Raw genomic sequence first — 27,685 nt, 5'->3', positions numbered from 1 at the left:
CAGCACTCCACTGAAGATCAGGATTCTATTTCAAGTGACACATCTTATATTGCAATTAAAGAAAAAAACAGTGAAATGCAAATCAGTGTGGTGTGGTTCACTTATTTATTTATTTACTTACTTGTTTTCAGAGGACCTTATAAGCTCATAATGAATGCCTGAAAATGCATGCTTCCCTCTGACAAGCTGCAACACCAGAGGAAAGAAGATGGGAATTCAGGAGGTGGGTTAGGGTTAGGGGTAGTGTGGCATAGCTACAGTCACTGCCGGCATCTCCAGTTTCAGTCACATTTCACTTGTCTCTAAACTGCGTTGCACTCTTGAAGAGGAAGGACTCTGCAGGACAAACCGGTACAGCCCTGTTACTGCCGGTGGCGGTAGCTCATTAATCCCTGAACTCCTTCCAGGCTGCTCTTGTACAGATTGGTGAATTAATTCCTGCTGTAGGCACAGACCAGCACTGCCTGATGCACCTGACAGAGCCCCACGGCCGTGCCTGCAGCACTACTGCTGGTTCTCAGACTGACAGCTCCCTCAGCTGGAAACTCTACCGTACATCAGGGGAATAATATTGTCTAAAGATGGCATTTGCCAACAGCAGGTCTTTTTGTAAATGTGTTTCCACATCCAGGATGTGTGCTAACGCTCTTACCTAATGCTGGAAAGTACCGTATCTGGAAAAACATCGTTTCCATTTTTCCCAGCTGTGTTTAAGAGCGCTTTGCAGAGCTCGGTCCCGGTGAAGCGCACTCACGAGACCTTTCTCCGGTTCACCGTCTCTTACTTCCATTCCCCCCAGCCCGACTGCCGACCTTCGTCCTACCTCGCTCCGGGGCGGGCAGCGGACGGAGCCTCGCGGGAGGAGCCGGGGCCGCCTCCCCGCGTGCCGCGGCTGGCAGCGGCCGTTGGGCAGATCCCGGCTGGGAGGCGGTAACGGCCGACACGGGGCTCTGGGGGGCGGCAGTGAGTCCGGGGCACGGCCCGAAGCGGCTCGGGCAGGACAGGGTAGGGCGCGGCCCTCCGCCTCGGGAGGAGGGGAAGGTGCCGCTACCTGCCCACGGCAGGGCGGGCCGCCCTGCCGGTATTTAGGGGAGCGTTGCCGCCCCGGGCGGGTGGCTGCGGTGCGATGAAGGGCGACGACGGTATCGAGAACCCGGCGTTCGAACCCCCTACCCCTGACTTCGGCGGTCGGCGCCGTGCGAGCCCCGCCGGGGCAGGTGCCGCTGCCGATGCTCCGCCGGCGCAGGAGACTGAGGAGGGGCCCTGCGGCTGGGGCCGCTGCACCCCTAAGGCTCTGCAGTTCTGCAACACCCCGGAGGGCTACCTGGTTGCCTACAGCCTGCTGGCCATCTTCCAAGGTAACCCGTCCCGCCGAGCCTCCTGCTGCCCTCAGGTGTTTCCCTTCCCCGGATCGGCGGTAGAGGCGGTACATCACCATCAGATCACCATCAGCCCCCCGAGGTGCCGGGGTCCGATCGTGATGCTGAGCGGTGGGGATGAGAACACCGAGGGCTGGATGGGGAAGCTGACCCTACAGTATTAGTCATCGTACCTGACTCTATTCTTTATTCTTTTTCTTTCTTTCTGTTCTTTCTTTCTTTCTTTCTTTCTTTCTTTCTTTCTTTCTTTTTTTTTTTTTTTTTTCTTCCTCCCCGGTGGCCTCTGAGCACCACTGACTCCCTTGACCCTATCAGCTCTTGACTGCTGTATATCTTCCCAGTCATTCACAGGGAAGTGATGTTCTTAACAGGCTGAAAGGTAACAAATTACTTGCATACACTGATAGATAAAACTGGAGCGCACTACCTGTGCACTTTGTTACCTGCCTTCTAATTAATAAAATCTCTTGGCATGGCAATGTGGGACTTTGGGTGAGTAGGATGGCTTTCAAAAATCAGGTTTTGTTCTGTGGATCCCAGTCAGTCTGTCATCCAACCAGCAGCTTGGATTTTGGGGAAGGTGGAGTTCCAGGTATTGTATTCTTGTCCATCCTTTTTGTATTTGGTAACAAGACCTGTTGGGACCTCAGTGAGCCTTAGGCTTAGCAAGTTGGAATGATAGCTGAGGGAAAAGAGTAGTGTTGGCATACCAAATGTGTAAACCTGAGGACAGGAAAGCTGAGATCCTCATCTGGATCTTCACTGGATTCATATACTACAGACTATACCTTGAACTTTATTGGAATAGCTAGAAGAGAAGGCTGTGTCTCCCAGGGGGAAAAAAACAAACAAACCAAAAAGCCATAAACAACTGCCTTAAAATTCAACTGTGTTGCACATGTGTGCGCATCACAGAATCACAAGGTTGGAAACGACCTGCAAGATCATCTAGTCCAACCATCCTCCCATTCCTATTAGTACCACAAGCTACTAAACCATCTCTCGTAGCTCCTCATCCAGGCGCCTCTTGAACACTGCCAGGGACGGCGACTCCACCACCTCCCTGGGCAGCCATTCCAGTGCCTGACCACCCTTTGAGAGAAGAAGTTTCTCCTAATGTCCAACCTAAACCTCCTCTGGTATAACTTCTGGCCATTTCCTCGGGTTCTACTATTTGCCTGGGAGAAGAGGCCAGACCCTTTTGCACCACAACCTCCCTTCAGGAAGTTGTAGAGTGCAATGAGGTCTCCCCTGAGCCTCCTCTTCTCCAGACTGAACATTCCCAGCCCCCTCAGCCGCTCCTCATAAGATCTGTGTTCCAGACGCCTCACCAGGTTTGTTGCCCTTCTCTGGACACGCTCCAGGGCCTCAATGTCTTTCTTGCAGTGAGGGGCCCAAAACTGAACACAATACTCGAGGTGCGGCCTCACCAGTGCTGAGTACAGGGGATGATCACCTCCCTGCTCCTGCTGGTCACACTATTTCTAATGCAGGCCAGGATGCCGTTGGCCCTCTTGGCCACCTGGGCCATCCTTTGCCAAGACAATGAGTAGCCTGTACTGAAGGCAAACAGGACCTGAATGTCAGTTTTCCTGTGTGGAACCAGGATGGTCTTGGGAGGGCTGGGCTAGAGACTCTTAAAACCTAGAGAGCTGCCTGTTGCCCATATATATATTGGAAAACTCTCAAGTGTCTCTCAGGGCTTTTTCAGGATTTGATTTCAGCCTGTTCTGAACCTGTTCTTTCCTTAGCATACATGTTTTGAGTTAGAAAAAAAAGCATCTAGAGGATTTGAGGTGGAAGCAGCTTTTCTTTGCCTGTATTTGAATGGCTGCACTGTTGTTGGGAAGGCCAGGAGGTGGTTATTGTTACAGTTGTCTCTCCATAGCTCAATTTTTTTTCTCAAACAGTAAAGAGTAAGGGAGGGGCGGAATGATTTATTACAGAATGAACTGCTGTGGTAACTGAATTGCTAAAGATTTTAGAAGAATAGGGGTAGGAAACTAAAAACATCCTGAAATTGTCTTTGAAAAGTTTTCAGAGTTTTATTATGTACTAAAGAGCATCTTGACTTCTTCCAGCACTTCAATTTGTGAAAACAGTGTTTCTTAAAATTAGCAAGCTGACTGCTTGTTTGCTTGGCTGAATGAAAAATTCAGTATCACTTGAATTTATCTCTTAGGGTTTGTTCTCAGTCATAAAGCATATGTCTTAATCTCTTAAAATGCTGTGTGGTGTTCCTTAAGGCTTCTTAGTCTCGTTATCTAACTAGAGATTTGGCAGACCTCAGAGGAACACTTGTTTAATATAGTCTAGATTTTGAGACTTAATGATAGTTCAGAGCTCACTTACTTTGAAAGCTGATGTAGGTTTGGTAACTATGGACTCTGTGGTGGTATTCTTAAAGATGTTATCTGAACTTTTCTGAAAAAAAAAAAAAAAAAAAGCCAACAAGGGAATTGATCACTGGGGGCTCACACTGTCACTTCAGAAACAGAGAATGAGAATTTGCTGACAAGAAATTTAGTGTAATATGTGACACTTTGCAGAGATGTTCTGCTGCTGCAGTTGAAGGATCTAGATAGCAACACAAACTATGTAGGATTTTGAAGTTAAAGTACTATCTTGCTTTGAATCTGAAGTATTTCATTTATCCTCCAAATTATAGAAATAATCACTGAGAATGATAAAACATATCTACAAGATTTCCTAGTGTTAATGTACCTCTAGTTTATTTGTTAGTGTGCTGAAGAATAGTGAACACTCTTCCATTTACAGAGGGAGTAAACACGGTAGGTAGTTTCCAGCAGTGCGTGCTTAACCAAAGAGATGTATTTGTAGGTTACTTTCTCCTAGTAGCAGCTGATTTCCTGTGTTTCAGCTTCTTGGAAGATTTGAGCTGAAACTTAACTCTTCATTTCTGGAAGTTTTTGTTTCAAGTACAGGTAAAACCTGTATTTCCAGTATAGAAAACTCTTCTTTGCGCAGAACATGCTTACATGACTAATACCTGATTTCTGTATGGCACTTGAATTGCGTAAATGTATGACTGCATCATGTAATACTGTAACTGGATATGCTGCAGTTCATATTTACAGTAGAAAACAAGGTAAAAATTATCTCACTTTTTTGAATGCCAGATAGTTTGTTTATTCCTTATGTCAGTAGTGTTTTTTTTCAACAAATCAATGGAACTGGTCTTTGAGACTGCTCCAGGCTAATCTGGTTGAACACTCCAGATAGCACTAGTACTTTATACACTCATTAGTTTTGTCACTGGAAAGACCTTTTATTTTAATTTAACTTGATGTTTGCAAACCATCACCTTAAATATGTGATATGTAGAATACCTGCCAAGCACTTTTTGGTAAGCGGATAAAGAAAAAATGAACTTCTTTCCTTCTTTTTTGTTGGAGCAAATGAAATTCATTTATAACTAATCTAGATTTTGTGGATCACTTCACACTGTACTCAAGCTTCTAACTTACGTGGGAAGACAGTAAAGTTTTGGATGAGATTAATTAAAACATGATTTCTGTACTACTACTTAAGTGTTAAGATGTCTTCATTTTTCAGATAAAGTGGAGATCAACTAGGTCTCTTCTTTCCTGAAGAGGCTTTAGTGGTTAATGACTAGATAATGGCATTGGAGAAGTTAAACTGCCATTCATCACATCTGCATTTTACAGATGAATCTAATTATCCAATAAAATTGCGTTGTAGGTTTTTTTTTTTTAACGGATGTAAATTTAAGTTAACTGGTAATCTGCAAGCAACAGTGTCTTCTAATTCAGTAATCAACTTGTGGAGTAGCTCTCCTCCTTCATATGAATGTTTTAAAGCTGCAGCAAGTGTTCAAAGTGCTCTGCAAATAGGAGTATTTGTTTGTTCATTCCTTCATGCTTCTATTGTTCTTTGGTCACTGCTCCTCTGGAGAGAATGAATAAAGCTGCCGAAGAATTAAAAAATGACATTGAGGCACACCTAAATAGTGCTGTTCATCTCATATGAATTTAAGTATCGTGCCTGGAGTGGTAGGTGAAATTATTATCCTTAATGAAGTGACAATAGTAAGATAATCAAGATTGTGCTGAAAGGTAAAGTGATGGCAGGGATTCTACTGATTAAAAAATCAGCTGGTTAATCAGTGTTTTTTTTTTTTTAGTATGTTGTGGACTCTAAGAAGGTCTGTTGAAATTCAGCTTTGTGTAATTGCATCTCTTGATAGTGCAGTGCTTGTTGAAAACTGTCTTAAATCCATTGCTATCCCCAGTGTTAGTCCTCCCGTGCTGTTCCTGGAATGGCAGCAGAGAATCATGTTTGAATTCTTAGAAATAGGAGGGATAAATGTAGGGCTTGTGCTGTAAGAGGTGCTCACAATGTTTTGATTTCATTTGCAACTGCGATTTGAAGACCTCCTAACATTTTCCTTCAGTGTTTTATTAAAGGCACAGTTTAGACTATGGTGTAGTTATTTGACAATATTATGAAGCATAGTTGCTCATCTGATTAGTATCAGAATGTTATTTTGGGACTATTAAAGTAAAGGTATGGGCATTTAACTACTTTCTCATATGGAAGCAGAATGTGTGGCAGGATAAGAAATTCAGGCTAGTACCTGTAACCAGCTTGCACTGCAAACTGTGGCTAACATAACTTATACTTTTGGCTGGGTTTGTTTGTTTGTTTGTTTGTTTGTTTCATTTTTGCCACTGCATTAGGCATAGCAGCTTTTGTGAGGCCTTTGTTTTTCCAGGTCATCTCATACTTCTGCATGAGAGACATTTTTGTCAGTTAAATCACTTTGGTTGCTCTGAAACAGTTGCAGTGTCTTTAAATTGTTTTACATATTTTTAACTTCATAGATAAAGATATCTGTTCAAAGGCCTTGTATCTTCCTTTTGTGGTGATAGGGAGTAAATACTATTTATTTGATGTCCATATTTAAAAGATGTGTCTAGTATTAAGTAACTTGGTTCAGTCTTAGTTTGTGTCCTCGTGCAAATCAGAAACTTGACTAATTTTTTTAATTTTCCTGAAACTGAAATACATTTTATTTGAAATTTGCAACTCAAACTGAATCTGGAACCTTAATAACATTAGCAGACCATGGGGTATGACATTTTGCTGTACTGAGTAGCTGAGTGTTAAATCTCTCCCCACAGGAGAGAACAAAATTGAATAGATTCCGTGCAGTGTTATAACAACCGTGCAGTGTTAGTCTTCCTCTGGTGGTGGAAGATGATGGTAAGTTTGTCCTTGCAACCCCATCAAATTAAGAATTTTTTATTAATTACATTTCTGTTGTTGTTTCTTGTAGGCGTTGTGGTAAATGGCCTGATTAACGTCAGTATCACAACAATTGAGAAGCGCTATGAGTTGAACAGCTCCCTTACTGGCTTGATATCTGCAAGCTATGACATTGCGTTTTGTGTATTGTCACTGTTTGTATCTTTCTTTGGAGAAAGAGGGCACAAACCACGATGGCTGGCTTTCTCAGCTTTTATGCTAGGATTGGGCTCACTTGTATTTTCCTTACCGCACTTCAGTAGTGGAAAATATCACCATGGAGCTAAACTTGAAGGTAAGCTTATTCTTATGTTCTGAAAACGTAGCTTTATTTTTCATTATTCTTTGTAGCAACTTGGTGCAACTCTTACTTTGGGCAGCCTAGTTAATCTTTGTTGAAGTTGTAAAAATTAAGTAGTATTTCCTAGTAGTGAAAGTAAATCCATGAGTTCACGAGCTGTTTCGGTACACTGAACTTTCTTTTTCAGAATAGATCTGAGGTTGAGTAAAGTGCTTTTTTATTTGTATTGATGAGTGTAATCAAAATTCACTTAGACTAAAAAATGATCTGGTATTTATTCATCAGTAAGAAGGCAGGTTAGGTCAGTGATGTGGAATAAACATCAAAGGAAAGCTGTCAGAATTACTGTCTGTTGAAAGGCCACTACACACTGCAGTTCTGCTAGATTTTGAACTATTATCAAAGGTATGCAAAGGCATGTTGAGTAATTCATTAAGAAGTTTTACTGGGTTTGTCCAAAATGCTGACTATACTTACGTTGTTGGTTTTTTTTTTTTTTTTTTTTTTTTTTTTTTTTTTTTTTAAGTAAAGAAGAAACATGCAGTATCGAAATCATGGTAGTATCCAACTCTGATGTCTTACAGAGCTTTGCTCGTAACTCAAGACTTTGAGTGCTGTGTATTTAATGCCATCTGCTTGTATTTCTGTGTGGTGATACACCTGTAACCAACAAGGAAACATCCAGATATTTTAAAATAAGGGTGACTTAATTTTTCACGGTTATCTTAATTGTTATTGCATTGCTTAAGCAAATTTCTTTAGTGACTAAGTATATCAACATGCTAACTGAAAAACTCAGTAGCTATTAAGCAATCTGGTGGAATGTTCTCAGACTTCCAGCTGCTGATACTCGTTTATATTTTTTCAAGTGTTAATCACAAGATGCCATGCACTTCCATAAGCTGTCAAGATGTTGACTATTAGTTAAATAACTTTGGTAAATTACTGTTCCCCATTGAATAAATGAAGGCCTGAGGCAAAAGTTAATCTAGCTTTTAACTTAATAGAGCCAAATGAAAAAGTTTCAACAGATGATTACACATTAAGCTTGTTGCTGCTATAAGAGTTACTTGCTTCTGGCTATACCACATACTCATTTCTTTGCAATTACTATTTATTACTCTTATATCTCTCTAGTATGTAAGGGAAGCTGAACTTAATCTAAAGGAAGTTCTGACCTGTTTGTAGCTTTGTTTTCTATCGCAGTGAGATACTGGCAGCACAAGAGTGTTGAAGGTAGATAGCAAACTATTGCAACTGGTTTCTTTCCCTTACTAGCAATTTTGATAAGTATCTGCGTCTGTTCCTGTTTTGTCAGTACATCTGCCATTTCATCTGGCAGTGAAGATGCTGTAGGAGTTAATACTTTATTAGGGTTTGTGTTCTACGCTGAGTTTTGAAATCCAGAATCTGTGCAGAAAGTTTCAAGTGGCACATGTGTTTTCTTCTTCATGGCCCTATAAAGCTAACTGAATTCATACTTAATTTTTTGACTATTGTAATGCAGATACTTGTGCTGTGACAGTGAACAGGTTTAAGCTGACTTAAACAAAACACTATCAAAAATAAATGGCTGCAGAATTCAGGAAATGTGTATTATGGCAGACTCAAAGCAAGTTTACAGGTACTGTACAACAGCGTCCTTTCACATTGAAGTTAACCAGAGTACATGTTTTCATTGGATGCCCGGTTTAGCTTGTTTTGATGATGACGTATCTTAGCTGCACATTTAGTTGTAAAACTTAATAGTACCAAACACAGTCCAAACCTTTCTTGTTGCTTATCATTTGGATGAGTATTTTAAAGACCACATACTGGGAGTGAACTCAATTTATGAGTGCAACTTAAAAGTTTTGCAGTCTATTTTTTTGTTAACATCCGCTTGGTACTTAGCACCACCTAGTTTTTTTACTTGATTATTTCTGTTCATCTATTTGTAAATCCAGTGAGCTTCACCTATAGTATGACTTTAAAGTACAATTCAGTATAACACTGATTGACTGCCAGGAAAATTATTACCTAATCTAGAAATTGAAGTCCTGTAGACATCCTGGTAATTACTGTTTTACCACGAGGTATCTGTGTACTTCTTTGTAGCATAGCATGTTTACCTGCTCAGAACTGTTTCACTGGAAATATTATTGCAGTGTAAAAATAGTTAAATCAATGTCTTACTTAATGAATAGCTAACCAGTGGACTGTCTCTTTATGAATACAAAAACTCAAACGCTTCTGTCTTGTCTGATCTCCAAAAATTCTTGAAACTCAAAATTGTGATGTAGATATAATCTGTTTTGTTATTAAAGATCCTTGTTTAGGATCTTTAAATCATCATAGAATCTTCTGATCTAGCTCTGAAATTTGGAGTCAGGAGCTCCATCTAGTGGGTTTTTTATAATTCAGCAATTATTTGATTACTCTGACACAGTATGAGGGCTGTAAAAACCACAGTTGAAATGGTGTTATGAGCAATATATTTTTTACGTTTATCTCAATTCCTATTGAAATGACTTTCATGTCAAATGGAAAATTTAGATCCTCACTTTGAAAAAGGAAGACTCTCATTATGAGGATAATCAAGCATTGGAAGAGGTTACTGGACAGTCTCTCTTTCTAGGGCTTTTCAAAACCCGTCTGAGCTGAGTTCTGAGCAGTTTCATCTGGTGTCGGTGTTGACACTAGACTGGGAGGCTGGACTAAACAACTTCCAGATGACTCCAGCAGCCTGAATTATTCCACAAAACCCTTCATTTCTACTATTTAAGTTTAAATGCATGTGGTGTGATTTAACAAAAATGGAAATGACTTGAGCGCCTTTCCGCAGTTCTCTGTAGTGCTGGAAACTCTGAATGTAGACCAGTCAACTAGGGGCTGATAACTAGTGAATCTCTTCAGAATGGCAATAATTGATCTCTTTTCCTGGAACATACAGAGGACAAATTAAATAATGAAGGAGACTGTGGTACATCTAAAACATGTAAGAGGGCTATGGGGTGAGCAGAATATGTGAGATGCCAGCCTCTAATTTGACTGTTTTCTTTCTTCACCATTGGCATGCCTGTGGATTTCCTGTTGGTTTTTGTTTCTGAACAGACCACCAGATAAGTCAGATAATGGATAGAGCTGCTGTTCTTCACACTATCTGGTATATTTCTCTATACCACTTATATATTACAGGGTTACAGAACATCCGTTCACAGAAACTAAGCATTTGTCCCAGAATTCTGAATCTCCCTTAAAACAATCTTCCCCATTCAAAACCTACAGGACAGACAGATATTTTTAAGCTTAAGAGGGAACAGAAATTAAGCTGTTCTTTTATTTCTCCACATCTCACTTTTTAATGTACTAAAAAAAAAAAATCCTACACAAACAAAACAGCCACATCCAGTGTAAGATATGAGTAAAGCTAGTCTTGATCTGTATTATTTTCAATTTATGTAATTGCTAAAGCATGTTGCAGTTCTGCCTTCTTGGCTAGCATGTTGCACTAGCATTAAGTCTTTGGGAATACTTCCCCTTTACATAACTTGTATTCAGATAGGCATATTAAAGTAAAGAATGGAAGGAGATATATAATTACCATTTTAGATAATATTGTCATTAAAACAGTTCTGCCCTTCAAAATACTAATCCAATGGTTTTTAGAAAGAAGAGCAGTTTTATAGAGGAAAAGTTGGATAGAAGTGGTTAGTTACCCATCTAAACTTCTCCCAGAGCTTGGCTTATCTCAGATTAGACTTTTTTGATTATGTAAAGCCAGTGCTTTCTCTTCCACACCGATCATAAGATGGTGGAACTAATATAGGTTAGATTAACCTATGGCACATTACCAGGCTATTTGACTGTTCAAAACCTTATACTAGTAGAAGAGGGGGATTATTTGATTTTTCTGAGGTAAAGACAGTGAGTTGTCATTTGATGACAATTTTGACCCTGAATTAAACTAATCTCATCACAGATTGTTTCATTAGTGAATACTCTTTGGAGAATTTTCTTGAAATGAAATATGAAGTCTATGACTGCAATCAGTAAGTGCATGTACATTTGCTTAGCTAAAAATCAGTAAGTCTAGTGGATGATGCAAATACAAAGATTATAATTGTATTAAAGTATACATTATTCTCATAATTTCATAGAGATAGAGTTTTAATTGTATGATTTGAAAACAAAAAGTGTGATAAATTTTCATCTTTGCATGAGAATAATTATACTGGCTGAAAAGCCAGAAAACTGACAGAGGGTATACTCAGTTAGTAACACAATGGCATAAGGCTTCTAAATTGATGTGGAAGAACACACTTGGTGTGGGGACAGGGGTTCATGAAGAAGCAGTCTGTCAGAGTTTGGTGACCATTAGCCTGTGGAATCTTATTTCATGAAGCTATCCCACGGATCTCAAGCTAGACTAGTACCTTAATAAAATTCATGCAATTTTCTTAAACAGTTTATTACTTATTTTCAGATAAGTACAGATAAGTAGTAAGAGCAAGGTACTCTTATTTAAAGTACAAAACTTAAATAAGTTAATGCCGACTCAGACTTGCCTAATTGGCATTTAGAGTTAAATGGTAACTGTAGGTGTTCTCTACATGCTGTACACAAACATGTATGTTAGCAGAAAACTGTAGGAAGTGCTTCATACTAAAACGTACCATATGTGGTTTCAAAGAAACATTAAAATGAGGCTTGTTCCTGACTGGGAAAGATTTAAAATGCTAATAACTCCCCTTTAATCATTCAGAATTGGCCACTTTGTATACTATAGCACTAATGTACCTGTTATGTGGTACATGACTCTACTACAGGTATGGAGCTGCTGCTTCTTTAGAAAGGAAACGATAAAAGCCAATGATGCATTTATGACAATGTTGGTCAGCCTTCTTTTTTTTTAAAAAACAAAACAAAACAAAAAACTGAGTGGCAGGATTTTTCTTGTTTTATGTCTTGTGAGCCCAAAGCATTCATCAGTGAGCTTACCTGATTCAGAGGTTGTTTTCATATTTTCTCAGGATGGTTTGTTTTCACCAAATTGACAGGTTTATTATTTTCCTCGAGGTTGTATGTTCTTCTGTGGAGAAGCTTGGAAAGAAAGAAACATGCTTTTCTTTTGATCTTGTCAGTTGGGATTGTCTGTTACTGAAAGTGCAGTAATAGGAAGGGGAAGGGAAAGAAAAAACATACTGTCTTCATTTCTTTTCTTTTTTTTTTTTTTCCTTTCTGCATAGAGGCATACAGGAGCACAGCAGATGCATTCTGCTCTACTTCCTTCCTGTGGTGATTTGTGTTGTGGGATTTCTGTGTGTGAGGGTGGGTTTATTTATTTATTTATCTATTTATTTATTTATTTATAACTGACTGTGGCACTTTGTTCTCCAGCAGTCCGACTTTCCTCTTGCTGTTCAGGCCATTGTGTTTCTTTGCTTAAGAATGGAGGCTGTTGCTAGCACTCCTCAGAACTACTGTATGGCACAAAACCAAACTTAAATATCTGTTTCCTAGCAGTGTTCCCTAAACTGTTGAATACCATTTGACTTTTTTTTTTTTTGCGTACACTTGGTCCTCAGGCCAAAGTGTTTTAATAAGGCTATTTCATCCACATTTTTGTATTGGTAAGGAAAAAAAACCTGTTTTTGTTTGCTGTAATCATATTTCTTTAAGAGGATATAATGTAACTGAAGGTTAGTGTAGTCATGCATAGGGTATAGTAGGTGTGAAAACTAGAATAGGAGTCTGGGTGCAACAGTGCAGAATATATGCACTGTCATATGTCATGTATAATATGTACATGTAGAATAAATACAAGTTCTTCAGTTGTAATGAGCTAGGTAGTATGCTTTTAAAATTTTGTTGTTTATGTCCTCAGATACATGTCAGATTTCAGGAACAAGCTCTGCTAATTTCACTTGCAGTACCAGGACAAAGTCTTCACTTTCCAATTATCTCTATGTCTTTATACTGGGACAGCTGCTGCTGGGAGTTGGAGGAACTCCTCTGTATACTTTGGGGACAGCTTTTATTGATGATAGTGTTCCAAAGCACAAATCTTCCCTTTATATAGGTAAGTTTTAAGTCCATTTATAATACATTGTCTGGAAAGATCACAGATTACAATATCCAATGAATTGTTTTATGTATTGACCTAAGGCTCATCTTTCATCATTGTATGCTAATGTGCATGAAGTAGTTTTATAACTTGCAGAGTACTGCTGTAAGTATGAAGTCTTTTCAGTAGTATTTTTGCAGGGTTACCAGGAGGTTGCTTTGTGTCCCTCTCTTGCTCTTCCGTCATCTCAGTAACTGAAAGGGCTTAATATAGCCTTCATATAAACAATATGTTCAGGTAAGATGTCTACTGCTAGTATCTGTCCTTTACCCATACCTATTAGCTCTGTACTGACAGTGGGCAGCCCTATGTATACAGGGACACTTATGAGCATCGTGTGATCAGTGCAGTCTTCTAGTCACATCCAAATATGGCACTTAAACATACTTCCGATATATATTCCTGCCTTACTTGAAAGTAAAGAGATTACCTAGTAATGCAGATAATAGATTTATATTTACTATCAAGCTCTTAGAAAGCTAAAGAATAAAAACTCGTAGTGTTAATCTTTTCTCTTAGGGGGAAATCATTGAAGTCATCATCTACTTGCATACCCTTCTTGCTTAATTGTTCCAGACAAGCCACCTCATCTTCTGCCAACCAAGTGTTAAATATTTATATTAAATCAAGGCAGCCCTTAATTTTGTTTGTCTTTACTATGAGTTAAGGCTTGTACATTTTCTGAGGATAGTGAAATAAATAGAGCAAAGTTAGTACTGTTGGTATGATTAAGGGATCAAGAAGCGTCTTGAAAACTCAAGAGATGTGATTAGTGTAGAGGCTTAAAATGTAATTGACAGTATAATAAACCTGATTCATTTGCAGTCTTTGGATACCTGCTGAATTTAGCAGAATAGTGTATTCTACTTGATAGAATAACAACTGGAGGGAATTACAGTGAGAGGACAGGTAGCTACATTAAGCCTATAATATATAGTCTTTTTTAACCTTAATAACATTGTATTGAAGATTAAAAATATATGGTATTGCTTGATACAAGAAGGCTTGTTCAAGGCAAGGAAAAAACAGACCACCCTAAAGTTGCTCTTAGTGCCTATAAATAACTGCTAGCACCTTAGTCTGAAAGTTGGTAAATTCATAAGCTGTTGTTTTCTTCCTTCTTGAAAATAGGGATATTTTGTGAAGACTTCTTACGTTGCTCAGTAGAGACATATTTAAATCTAAAGCCAGGGAACTGTTAAGAAGTTCCAAATGATAATTTAGGTTGAATAGTTTGTAGGAGGAAATAAGGATCATGGAAATTTGAAGTTATATAGGATGAATGTGAATGTAGAGTGTTTCTATTAGCTTATCATTATAACTAAAATAGAGGTAAACTTAGAACTCATCGACTGCATATTTATTCTAACTTTCTGGTGTGTCAGTGTTCTGTTTCACTCTCCCCTGCCACTACTTCTTGCTATCTTAAGAGAATGAAATCATATAATACTCATAAAACAGACAATCTGGAAACATCCTAGAAGTCTAGGTTCTTCAACATGGGGGGCAGGAGGGGAGGATGAAAATCACAGAGCTTTGGCAGCAGGAATGCATGTCTTATTTTGACAGCTCTAGTTTGCAGGCAGTCTTTCAACTAGTAGTAGAGTTCTTCTGCCAACAGTGTTAATATGCCACAGAAGTATCTGATAGGCCAGAAAGGCTGTGACATCAAGAAAATCTTGTACTAACACAAAAGCAATATAGACTTAAGACTGCTTTTCTGTAGCACATAGTTACAGCTGCAGCTTTAGTGTTTTTCACCTAACTGCCAGGAGTAATTAAAATCCATGGCTTTATATTATTAGAATTACATCAGGAAATTGAAGCAAGTTCTCCACAAACTCAAGTGGCAGATATTTCTCCTGTCAGAAACTTTTAATGGAAGCCTGCACTGTAATCTTGTCGATTCTTTAAAAAAAACCAAAAAAACAAAAAAACAAACAAAAAAAAAACCAAAACCAAAACAAAAACAAAAACAAACTGCATTCAATTGAAGATCAAAGTATGTAGGTTTGTAAAGACAGCATGCATATGCTTCTAACAACTGATGCTTGTAATAATTGCAATTAAGAAACTTTTATGAGAGGTTGTTTATGATTGCAGGACAGGATGTGCTAAAGGTAATCTAACAATGTATGTAAACAGTGCAAGTGAAGTGTGTGTCTTGGTATGTTAAACCTCAGAGATGTAGCTTTAATGAGTGCTGCAAATTTCTGTGTGGAGGTAAAGGTACAAACTTTTTCTTCTGCATACTGTACCTGAAGCAATGATACTGAAAGAAGAGGTTGAATTAAGAAACCACTTGGTCTGAAGTTGACTTAAGGAATTTCCTGAAAAGGAGGCTTAAAAATGTGATGTATTTTCTCTTCCAGGAATTGGCTATGCCATGTCATTGCTTGGGCCTGCTATTGGCTATGTCTTAGGAGGACAGCTACTTAATATTTATATTGATATCAAGATCCCAGAAAGGCAAGATGAGTCTTCTAGTTCCTATTTTCATTGCTAATAATACTTATTAAAATCTTCAAATCTTCTCCACATGAGGAAGGGAAATGGTTTGGTTTTTTTTTTTGTGTTTGAAAATACTGATCATGAGTGTACTTCGTATTTTAACATGTAAACAACAAATTTTAATGCACATAAATAACAAAGTGACAACATTCAAGGACCTTCTGTCTCATCTACTTTTAGAAAAAATTTTCTATCTCACTGACATCTGAAATCAGTGACATGATTTCATCAGTTTTTCCCAAATTATTTTTCCAGTACACAGATGGACCAAGATGATCCACGCTGGCTTGGAGCATGGTGGATAGGATTCCTTGTATGCTTTTTTGCAATTTGGTCTCTGATAATACCATTTTCATGCTTTCCGAAATACTTGCCGGGTAATTTTTTTTTTTTTTTTTTTTTTTTCTTAAATGGGAATGAGAGCTGCTTTGTAAAGGAGATCTCTTTCTATCTCTAGAGTGCTGGACTCAGAGGCTGATTCCTCTGATTCTCAGTTAATTATGTAGTAGCCCAAGCCTTATTGAAATAAAAAGGTATTTATTACTATTTAGCCTTTAAAACATGGGGAATTAGCCAGAGGAAGGATCTTTCAAGTACTAGTGGAAAGTAGAGCAGGACTGGAAACAGGTAGAATATGGGAACTGACAGTCAGAATCTGAAAGATGCTTTCAACTAGGTGCTCACAGGACTGCATTTAAGTAAAGATGTTTGCTTATCACCAAAAATCATAAGGAAATCTACTAGCTTAACTCTTGCATTGTTGTCTTTGACTACTGCATTATAGCTATGGGTAGAATATGAATTCAAGTATTGCAGAGGAGTCTTAAAAAGAAGGTTTTAATACATTTTCTGCTGAGGCAGGTAGTTGCTTGGAAGAGCATCTATCTAAGAGAAAGATCTAAAAGAAAGGAACAATGAAGTAGTGAACCAGGCAGAACGTGAGGATTATGAAAACAGTGAATGGACTAAGAATCTAGAATTCTTAAGATGTAATTGCTAATATCTTATTACAGCCAACGTTATCAAAGGGAAGAATGAGGCCTTTAATTAAAATTTTCCCACAGCAATAAATTGTTGATATTCTCTGGCTCCAAGTCAATAGAAATACTCAATTAGTCTTATGGTAGAAAGGAAACGTTTATTGTAGTATTTCTTTCTACTTTGTTTTGAGCACTGTTATTCAACATCTTCTTTATTAATAAATATGCCTTTTTTGCTGTAGGAACAGCAAAAATACAGGCAGAAAAAGTCTCTGAAACCCATAATGATGGAAGTGAGGCACTTGTTGAAACAAAGAATATTGGAAAAAATTTTAAAGACTTTCCTATTGCTCTCCTGGTAAGAAAATATAGAACTTAATACAACTGATATGTTCTGAGAATAAGACTCTTTTCAGGTGTTAAATGAACGTTTTCTGAGGTAACTTCATCTTCAAAGTGCTGTGGCAGAAGTTTTAAGAGTCACTGAGAAATAAAGCATATTATGTTTTGCTGATGTTTTTGACTGCTAACATGAGCAGCGTATTAGTGAAGTTCTGCATGAAAGTATCTGCTTGAAAATAAAGTGGCATCTTGTTTACATGGTGCAATGATGAAATAACACTCTGGAAATTACACAAACTTTTCTCCACAGATTTTGTTGAAGAATCCTGTGCTTATGAGTCTAATACTAGCCAGCACCTCAGAAGCTTTAGTTGCCACTGGCTTTGCCACATTCCTACCAAAGTTTATAGAAAATCAGTTTGGAATGACATCAAGTTTTTCAGCAACTCTTGGAGGTAATGAGGTTTTTTTTTGTTTTGCTTTTTATTGTTTGTTTCTTTTTTAAATCTTTAACATATTTACTAGGTTACAGCTGGGAGCTAATATAGTCTTGTATTTTCTGAGATTTTTGAGAAGTTATTTGTTTGAAAACAGCTAAAATTGGGTTCTTACAGCAGAAAAATCTTTTAAGCTCTTTATGCCTATCTGAATTAAAACCCAAGTTTTTAATTTGCCAATGGTGAAAATCTGAGTTGTCTGTATGTTCAGTAAACTAATAGTAACTTTCAAAGTGGAATGAAAAATTTGTATGCTAGTGACACTTTAATTTATTCCTCTATTTTTGATGAATGGCATTTAATTTTCTTTGTTTAAAATCGGCTAAAGGAGCATGAAGCTGTGGTCCCTCTTATTTTTGTTACCTGATAGGCAGAAGTAATAGGTAGAAAAAGAAGGGCTTTGAAAAGCTAGTATTGTAGAAATCAATGTGGTAAGTGATGGAAAAGCTGCACTAGTTAGGATCACGTGAGTAAGTCTGTAGTCATCTTCCAAGGATAGCAACAAGATCAAGGCAGGTAGGCCAAGAGGTACTTGCATTATGGCCAGCTTTGTATTTCTGGAACATCTTGCTAAATTACTCCAGCTACTGGTGCAAGCATATGGTAGTTGAAGTGCTCTTTCTCCACTAAGTCTCAATGACTTAGTCCTCTGGGTAATACTAAATAGCTACTGCTATTATTATTTAGTCATCTTTGCTTCAGAGCAATGTTATCTGTAAGTTTCCAGCAGAAATGCATTGGAATATATGCTGAATTGTTAAACTGTTGTCAGCAGTGGAGGGAGAAAACTAATTTTTCCTGTTCTAGTCTATTTTACTTTGAGTTTGATATTTGTAGTGTTAATTAGATGTAGAATTTTGAAGAAATGTCCACGGTCATGTTGAAAGCTAGACTTACCTGAACTAAGAGCAACCTAGTCTTGAGTGTTATACTTTGAGCCTTTCTCTATGTGCATATGTGCCTGTACAGCTCTGCAGCTGTATCTCAGGTCTCTAAATATCCCTTGTCAGTTCAAGTTGTGCCTTAGAACTCTGTTTTACTGGGGTTTAGCTATATTTAAGCTTTCAGTTATCTTTCTGAAGTTCCAATAGTGTGTAGGGATAAATCCGTATAGATTGAGAGCAAAACTGGCCAACTTTGGTCTCTGAGAACTTTAGTTTTTAGTTTCTGTAGATGCTTTGTTGTATCTTTTGCTGTCTTCTGTATAACTATGTTCTGTTGTTTAAAAAGTTCATAGCACGAATTTGGAACAAAGAATATAGATGAGAAAAAATACTGAGAAACCATGGAGTAGTATTTTCAAAAAGCAGATTGGTAGTGTTCAGAGTTTTCTGCCCAGAATTAAGTACCCTTAAGTAATCTTGGTTTGCTTTGTTGAGCTTCAATTTTGTATGTCTAAAGATTACACTGTGAATTTGATCTTCTGGAAAGACTACAGGTAATATAAAGACAGGATAAATTGCTTTCACAGAAACTATTACATTTCTTACTCTACACCTTAAGATGCAACCCATAACTGTTACGATTTTTTTTTTTCTTACATAACATGAAATTGCTCTCTAAATTACTTCACTTACTATGTGTTGCACTTCTGTATAATTGCTGCTTTCTTGTTTTCCTCTAGGGCTTGTATTAGTTCCGGCAGCAGCAATAGGCCAAGTCATAAGTGGCATCTTGGTATCCAAGTACAAAATGGATTGCAAAAACATAATCAAGTTCATCATAGGCACTTGTTCAGTTGCCTTTCTGTTAAACACAGTCTTTTTAGTTGCTAAATGTGGGAATGAGCCTTTTGCTGGTGTTTTTGAAACATATAATGGGTAAATATATTTTGATGCATTTTTGGTGCTGGTGTTTGTTTAAACTAAGAAAACTACATTAGAGTACAGAATCTTAAAGTCATAATTTTACCTTGATGTATGAAAACAGAACTGTTTTATTAAACTCAAGACGTTGTTCTTGGGATCTGTGTAATAGATGAATAAGAAAACAATGATATGTATGCAACTTTTAAGTGCTCTGAGTAGACAAGTCTGCTTGTCTGGGGATGGTGGGAGGGTGCTGTTCTAGATGTAGTATTATGTTACTGAATTTTAATCTTGCTGCATTTTTTCTTGAAACTATAAATTAAAGAACTTCAAGTGTACATGTATGTGGGAGGGAGAAAAGAAGAGGAACTGGGTTGAGATACAAATCTTTATCTTTCTTTGTTTCTAAATTGAAAAAATCTGTGGCAGTAATAACAAAAAAAAAACTACTTACATCTCCAGGAGTAATTCTCTTTTATTCTATATTTACTAGAAATTGCTTTGTTTTTGAGTATGAGTTATTTATGAGCATGAATTAGTCTTTGGACTAATCGAGATTTGTTCTTCTATGAATAGTGTATTACTTATCTACATGTCTGCTGCTTATAATTAGTTTAAAACTATTATTATTTCAGAACAGGCACGCTACATAACTTAACAGCACCATGCAATGCTAACTGCAGATGCTCCACTTCCAGATACTACCCTGTTTGCGGCAGAGATGAAGTCCAGTACTTTTCTCCGTGTTTTGCAGGATGTACATCGTCTAATCTTAGTAACAAGAAAAAGGTGCTTTATAGTATGCAAGTTGTTGACTTAGCCTGTTTGTTTTTCATACAAAATATGTTCTATGTGGCAAGTGTTCTCCCATCAGTATGATAGCAAATAAGTATCACTAAAGTGATGTTTACTACGGGAAAATCTTACGTGAATTGGAAGCACATACGCTTGTAAGTAGGGTGAATGCTGATATGTTTCTCATTTTCTTAGTGTCTCATTGCAGATGTTACTTCCACTAGGCCTTTTACTGCTGAAAATTCAAAGCAAATCCAGGTTTGATATATTGAGTTGATCACAATAGTAGAAATCAGCAGCTGCCTTGACATTAAGTTACAATTCTTATGTAGTATCTTAAAGAGTAATATAATGTTTATTATATGCATGGCAGTATGCTTCTGTGTGTTTGCAAACCTGGAAAGTCACACCCTGGAAAGTAATTTTCCTCTACCGTGAATGTTAGGAAGTTATGAAAGTGGCTGATTAGTTCAGCAGGGGAGACTCTTTTCTCCTTGTTTCTGCTAGCATAACAAACACTTGAGCAGGGCTGTGGGAGTGTAGGAAGAAAAGCCTTAAAGGTAGGCAAGTTGAACAGATTGGCTGGAGACTTCTTATATCTGATTTGACTGTTTTGTTTTGTGTGTGTGGTGTTTTTTTTTGGTTGTGGTTTTTTTTTTTTTTTTTTTCCCAGTGGAAAGTTCAGACTTTGTTATTTTTCTCTTGAAAACAAACTAGAGTGGATTTAAATGAAGAGCTTAAAACTATTCAGTTTGATCATATCCTTAAAAAAGCAGCCCAACATCACTTCTGTCCTGTTTAAGTCTTCAGGAGTAGTCTTGAAAAAGGGAAGCCTTCATTTCTTTTCCTGTCAAGTACAGCCTACTGTGAAAACCAGTTTGCTTATAGCAAAAAGCATAAAGCCATGTGATATGGGGCTTGCTGACAGCTCATGTAAAGTATGTGGGCTCCTGCGTTTATCTCAGTTGTTCTGCTGTGGTTGAAACTGAATTTGTATTACCTAAGCTTGAAGATAAACTGGAGGAAATAATGACATAAGTAGCTTTGAATCTAAAGAATGAACCTCATTTAAGCAACAGCAATTTTGTAGTTAAAATTGCTTAGAGTAAGATTTTTGAGCTTTTGGAAATAATCAGCAGCTTTGGTTAATAAGCAAGGGAGCAGCTACCAGTAGTTAATTTAGTGAAAACATCTTTTGAGAAACATGTTAGATATATTGTGCTGTGAGAGATCTGTAGCTTTTGGATATACTTTCTTCAGACATGAAACTTTTGAAAGAACTAGTTGGAAAGAAAGGAGCATTTCACCCAGCCCCTGAAACCTTTAATGGTGTTGTTTTTTGTTTCTTGGCTTTTTTTTTTTTTTTTTTTTTAAGAAATGATTTGTGTGAAACCAACTTATTTTCCAAATAATGTGTTTAAAAAAAAAAATCTTCAAAGATTTGCAGTAGGATTTAAGTATGAAAGGTAGCTTTCCAAGGTTTATTCTGCTGATGTCTGTTTATAATATAGTGTACTGAGTATCTGTGTCTCTGACTCTAGAATATCTTTATTTTAAGCTTTTTATGTTTGTACCTCGGAACTTTCTGCACACAAAATAGAGGTTGACTGTTTTGAGTACTGGTCAGGTGGTCATTGGATCAGTCAAATTCTGCTGAATCAATTTAAAAAAATTGGGGTTACGTGGTCATATGGTCAGAAGGAAGTAGACTACTTCCCACACTTGAAGTCAAGTTTTTTTTTTTTAATTCACTTGGATGCAAATGCACAATACCTACCGTATTAGAATGATGTCTACTTAATTTGTTTTATAAATTATTTTTAGACTTACTACAACTGTTCGTGTATTGGGAAGCTGAAGAGAGAAAACGTTTCAGAAGACTTTCTCTTTGAAGCTATATCTGGGAAATGTTCAACACGATGCAAATATTTACCTTTATTTCTGATCTATTTCTTTTTTGCTGTTGTTTTTACGTTTATGGCTGTTACTCCGTCTACTGTGGCCGTTCTCAGGTATGCTTTTTGGGCATTAGAGAAAACATGTAAGTGAGAACTGAGATCAGTGAAACCCTTTAATTCATTTTAGTCTGTAATATGGATTCAATCGTATGTGCAAAGGATTTTCTGTTGTGGTATTTTGTGCACTTAGCAGGCAGTACTTGAAGGAGAGATAGTTGTTCATTGTAGTTAAGTAGATAATGTTTGAATCAGTAAAAATAATCTTTTCTACTTGCAGAAAAAGTAGAAGCAAAGCTCACTATTTCATGGGAGCATTCATTTGACCTCTGGTCAAAAAGCAAGGAATAAATTTGCCATGTTTTTGGATGGGGAAAACATTCAACTGCTCTGTGTATGGTTAGTTCCAGGACTTCAAGTCTTCCTAAGAAAACAACAATCAGTCAATATCTATTTAATTCCTATTGCTAAATTCAATTTTGGCTGTAGGAACCGTAGACTACCTTTGCTATCATATTAATTTTGTTATATTGGGATTCTGAGGTAGTTAATATGAAATGTGGCAGCGTGTATGTGTCTGATACTTGTTGTCTTGGCTGTCTTGCATAAAAGCTTGATTTATTGTTCTTTCAATGTGTATATGTGAAGGTAGAGGTCTTTAACTTGATGTTGAAATTTGACTTGTATTTCTGAGGGGAAAAAAAAATATTTGTGGTGTAGATATATATGCATTTTTACCCATGGTACTTGAGGAGAAGGCAAGGTGTGGTGGCTGTTAAATGTGTTGGGTTTTTTTTGCCAACTTTCTGGATAGTGGAGATGGGCAATGATACTGCTGTATCATTGCTGTAGTTTGAAATAGACTCTTTTCAGGGGTGGTGTCCACCTGGGCTTAAGAGTGTGTCATGTTAGTCTGTGGTCATACAAGTGTGAAATGCTGCCCAATCTTCAGAACTGAATTGACAATTTTATTTAGGTGATTCTGAGTAATAACATTTTGAATTTGGAATCTTTAAACTCTTAAATTGAAACTGTTACTCAGTTCTTGAGTACTATAGAGCAGTTCCAATGATCAAGAACTAATTTGAAGTGCTCAATGTGAGTTAAATTACTGCAGAATATTTTGATATGTATCTCTCCAGCAAGCCTATTCTGTACACTTGAAATGCAAACCTGTGTGTTTATGACAGTATTCTAGTGCTAGAAGTAAACACTTGCACCATAGAAGACTGCTTGTTCTCCTACCTCCAATTGTCTTTGTGGGTAGGAGAATCCTAACAGATGGCTTTCACTGCTCATCTTGGATGAAGCACTACAGTATACTTAGTACAGGTTGAGTAAAGAATACACTACAGAAACAAAATCACATAAATGACATAGAGTAGGTTGCACTTTGCACATTGCTTTTTCAAGAATAGTTGCTCAGGATAGCATTCTAGCATTGTCCTTTAATCCTTGGTTGTTGTCTGGTGGAAAAAATGTTCAACAATATATCAAAGTGCTGCTAGTAAGTTAGATTTTTACTTACTGCTAAACATAGTTTAATATACAATTCCTTGATAACCCATAGGAGTTGCTTCTATTCTTTTGTGGAAACATGTATTAAAGTTCTTTAGTTATTTGTTTTGTGCTGGATTTCTAAAATTGTGTGCAGTCAGCAGGCTAAAATAATATATTCAGATAAAGCATATCCAGTGAGGAGAAATAGCTGGGAAAAGAATCAGTTAAGAAGTTGTTTTCTTGTAATTTTATTTACAGATGTGTGCCAGATAAGCAGCGCTCATTTGCTCTTGGAGTGCAGTCAGTGTTTCTACGACTACTAGGTATAAAACTCTTGCTGAAACTCCTGTCTCTGAACAAGTTGCTTCTCTAAGACTGTTTTCTAAACTTAATGATGCATTAAGAAACTTCCAGAGGGTCTTGTAGTAGTATCTTACTGGCTTAGGAAATACACTTGTTAGAAGGCAAGTGCTATCAGAACTCAAATTCCTTGAATAGATTATGCACATTCATGTTAGCTCTTCCTGCTGTCACAGGCAGGAATAAAATGTAGGTAACTATCATTCTTCCTGCAAAAGGTACCCTCTGTCACCTCCCCCAGTGCTGGAGGAAGTTGTATTCTTAAAGTTGAGATCCTGCTAAGAAGCTATGCTATGGAAAACAGTATCATGTGTCTAGCACATGAAGTTTACAGTCACAGGAAGGTGACGGTCTTAACCAGTAACGTTACTGCTGCATATGCAATTGTATTTTTAAAGGGGACAGATGGAATATTGCTTTCCCTTTCAAAAACTTTTGAATGTCTGAAATTGTAAAATTACACATAAATTGCTAATTATTCAGTTTTTATGTGGAAAATCACTAAAACTCTAAATAAAGATAGCTGGATAGGTGAATCAACTTCAGTTAAAAAAAATTACACTAAATGTAGATATTCTCTGAATTGCTAATTTCAAGGTCTTATTTTTGTCTTGGATGCTTTAAATGGCATAGATAATACAAGGCTGAGTCAAGGCTTAGTTACTGGCTAGGTTTGTATATAATTATGTAATACTTTTACATAATTTACTTTTTGAGATCAGTTGTCTGTCAGTGTGAGTGTTATTTTGGTGAACATAATGAAACTCCAACAATCCAGGTCATTCTACTGATAAAGTGTAACAAAAATAAACATAATCACAGGTAGAAATTAAATAGGATGCTAAGTGTTGTAGAAACCCTTTAACAATGTTAATATGTTGCCATGTTGTTGTTGTTTAGGTACTGTTCCTGGACCAATTTTGTTTGGCTTTGCAATAGATAAGAGTTGCTCTCTGTGGGATGTTGATGAATGTAAAACTAAAGGAGCCTGCTGGGTTTATGACAATGAAAAAATGGCGTATCTTTTGATGAGCATGAGTAAGTGACTTCATACTAAATACATGTACAAGGTAATTGATGTATTGATGTTAGCTACCTTGACTACTAGGTGGGGGTTTTTTAAAACAGCCTTGAACTGTTGTTTTTTGTTTTTTGTTTTTTGTTTTTTGTTTTTTTTAATTAACAGTTAAAACAACAGCAGCAATAACAATAAACTTTGTTTTTCCCAAATAATAAAAAGCAAAATACTGGAGGAGAAGATGCAAGACTCCATTGAGTTACTCTTAAGAATAGCCTAGAAGAGAAAACAATAACACACAATAATTTTGCTCTTCTGAATTCTGAGGGATTGGCACACATTTCAGTCTTATCTGTTGTGGTCTGCTGATAGCTTAAGGTCTAAAGGACTTCTGTACTTCTGTCATACTCTGGTTCTTTTCACTCAGTTAACTTAAGAATTCAGTTAAGTGTCTCTGAATAGTAGCAAAAAATTTTCCCAAGTTCTTTAACAGGCTGTTAGTTCTGTGTGTGTGAAATGCACATCTGGAGGAGGGAAGGCAGGCTGTGATTTTCTTAAAATGCAGTTGTAATACCTTCTAGTGGTTGTAATACTTATGGTGTATAAACTGAATTGCTAGTACTAATCTTCAAGCTGAAAAATGAAGAGTCACATCATCAAATTTTGGAATCTTTTGGATGTGGATGTATTTCAGTGGTAGAACATGATCATGTGTAAGACAAACACCACTCAGTACCTTTGGGTAAATTGAATGACTTTTTTCAAGGTAGATGAGGGAGAGTACTTGTCATAGTCACTTCTAGTTTGTGGCAAAGAGTACTGATGCAATAAGGAACAGTAGTGAAGAAAGAAGTAAGGAAGACTTGCACTTCAGGCTAGAATGGGGTGAGGAAATATAGAACTGAAGTAATAGTAATAGCTGCTGATGCAGGCAAGAACCAGAAGGCAGATAAGCTCTCTAAAGTCAGTTGGAAGTTTACTTGCCCTTTGAGTTAATCTAAAGCATATTTTTAATTGATATTATGAATTTCAATATGTTTAACATCTGACAGTGTGTTTCACTGTGTGAAACTGTAAATGGCTGAAATACTCGTCTCACCATCAAAGATGACTGCAACAAAGACTCTTCTATTCTCTGCATTTAGGTGCTGCTTGCAAAATCATCACGATCATCTTTGTGATCATGGCAGTGTTTTTGTATAAACCTCCACGGCCAAGGCCAGTTCTGCCACAGAAGGATTCAGAAATGGTATCTGCTATACATGCATAAATTTTGAGCAAATCAGTGACTTTCAAAACAGATTAAGAGTAAGCTTCACTGTGTACATTTAAAAAAGACCCTTAAATTTCTAGTCTCATTTATAACTTGAATAAAATGTGGTAGAATATTCCAATCTCTGTTATCCCCCAGGCCCTCACCTTGTCTCCCTTTCCCCCTCTCTCCTCCCCCACCCACCCAATCAAAAAAAAAAAGGCAAAAGATAACATGAACTGGATTGGCTGACTGTGAGCCACATATGTGGAACCTGGTTCATTGAAGGGAACTGTCACTGTTTAAAATGGGGATTATTTCATTGTGCACACTTTCTGAACTAGTATGTTAGGTACAAGTTTTGAGTGTAGATATGCCAGGGTATGTGCAAGTAAGGACATGTTTTAAATAGTTTTACATGTTACCTTAATGGTGTACACTCACTTGCTAGTATTTGTAGAAAACTGTAAATTGTTATAGGTAGATGCATTTGTGACAGCAAAATGTTATTTAAGTGCCTTAGTTTCTATTTGAAATCTGTACAGAAAGATGCTGTTAAGCTCCTTTCTTTAGGCATAGTTAACATTTTTTTCTATAAAACTGTGAAAATAAAATCTATTTTCTTACAACTTCTCTGTATGCATCTTATTTCTATGTGACTGAGTCCTAGACTTCTGAACTCAAAGAAATGCTGAAAAATGGCAGAAAATAGGTATGCAAGTAGCAAAAGTAGAAAAACGTATCTTCAATTATTCCTCTTTGTTTACTGTGCACTATTCTTACTGTGTTCTTGCTTAGTGCACCAGCTGAGACTTAGCCACTGGTATCAAATATTAAATTTCATTGCCCACTACTGAAATTATTCAATATTTGCTGAAATTTTTCAATGAACAAGTTAATGTGCTTATTTTAGTTAATATAAGCCAACTTTCTTTTGTGCTGATGATGCAGTTTTATGTAGCTATGTATACCTGTTTTCTCTGGTTACATGGACACACTGAGTCTACTAAAAAAATTTTAAAGAAGCACTGAAGCAAAGTAATATTTAATCAGAGTATCTACATGCAGCTTTTGAAGCATGAAGATGGTAAATAAACAACTCAAGAAGACATTGTAGATTTTTTCTTTTTTTCTTTTTTTTCTTTTTTTTTTTTTTTTTAGCTAGAACTGTTCGGAAGAGTGGAACTAAAAACACAACAGTAGAATGCTCAACCTTAAAGCACAAGGCTGCATGTTTTTTCAGACAGAGTAGTAAAGCAGTAGAATACATCTAAGCTTACTCTTTATCTAGTTGACAGTCTCCTGGTAACAGAGCTGCCTTATAAATGAGCTAATAGAGCTGGTTAGCTTCCCTTGAAATGACTAAATACTGATCTTCTAGAAGTCTAACAGCCTAAGACTTAGAGTTTGGTTTCTGGCTCTGAGTTGCTCTCTGTAGGGTGTAGCAAATCATAATTGTTTTAAAGGTGTGTGTTACAGTGGCTACACTGGCAAACTTGCTTCTCTCAGTCTGACTTAAGATGTGAAATCATTGCTTAATTTCTACTGCTTAACATGATTGAATATATTACAAAATTGTGGAGCAGAGAAAC

The 27,685-nt window shown here is 37.1% G+C and overlaps 1 protein-coding gene across 2 annotated transcripts; it reads left to right on the top strand.

The window, feature by feature from the left end:
* The first annotated feature begins 900 nt into the window (after positions 1-900).
* On the top strand, positions 901-26,880 carry SLCO4C1 (solute carrier organic anion transporter family member 4C1). Of its 2 annotated transcripts, none has more exons than XM_048932288.1 (13): positions 901-1,358; positions 6,700-6,963; positions 12,836-13,030; positions 15,448-15,544; positions 15,842-15,963; positions 16,809-16,924; positions 17,219-17,363; positions 19,030-19,225; positions 19,912-20,002; positions 21,833-22,020; positions 23,722-23,786; positions 24,724-24,861; positions 25,987-26,880. In XM_048932288.1, the coding sequence occupies exons 1-13, from the start codon at positions 1,127-1,129 to the stop codon at positions 26,109-26,111; spliced, it is 1,974 nt and encodes a 657-aa protein (XP_048788245.1). In that variant the 5' UTR covers positions 901-1,126; the 3' UTR covers positions 26,112-26,880. The 2 variants fall into 2 exon arrangements, with proteins under 2 accessions (XP_048788245.1, XP_048788244.1); XM_048932287.1 differs by having other exon boundaries at positions 902-1,358; positions 19,849-20,002; positions 25,987-26,879.
* Positions 26,881-27,685: the final 805 nt, after the last annotated feature.

The sequence above is a fragment of the Lagopus muta genome, chromosome Z, assembly GCF_023343835.1.
Source record: "Lagopus muta isolate bLagMut1 chromosome Z, bLagMut1 primary, whole genome shotgun sequence".
Taxonomy (NCBI): domain Eukaryota; kingdom Metazoa; phylum Chordata; class Aves; order Galliformes; family Phasianidae; genus Lagopus; species Lagopus muta.
This window is presented reverse-complemented; position numbering and strand designations above follow the sequence as displayed.

Bases quoted from the DNA above. Each gene is read 5' to 3' on its own strand.
- SLCO4C1 (XM_048932287.1), top strand. From the start codon at position 1,127: ATGAAGGGCGACGACGGTATCGAGAACCCGGCGTTCGAACCCCCTACC. The intron at 19,226-19,848 runs GTAAATATATTT...TTATTATTTCAG, and splicing joins GTTTTTGAAACATATAATGG to AACAGGCACGCTACATAACT. The intron at 20,003-21,832 runs GTGCTTTATAGT...AATTATTTTTAG, and splicing joins ATCTTAGTAACAAGAAAAAG to ACTTACTACAACTGTTCGTG.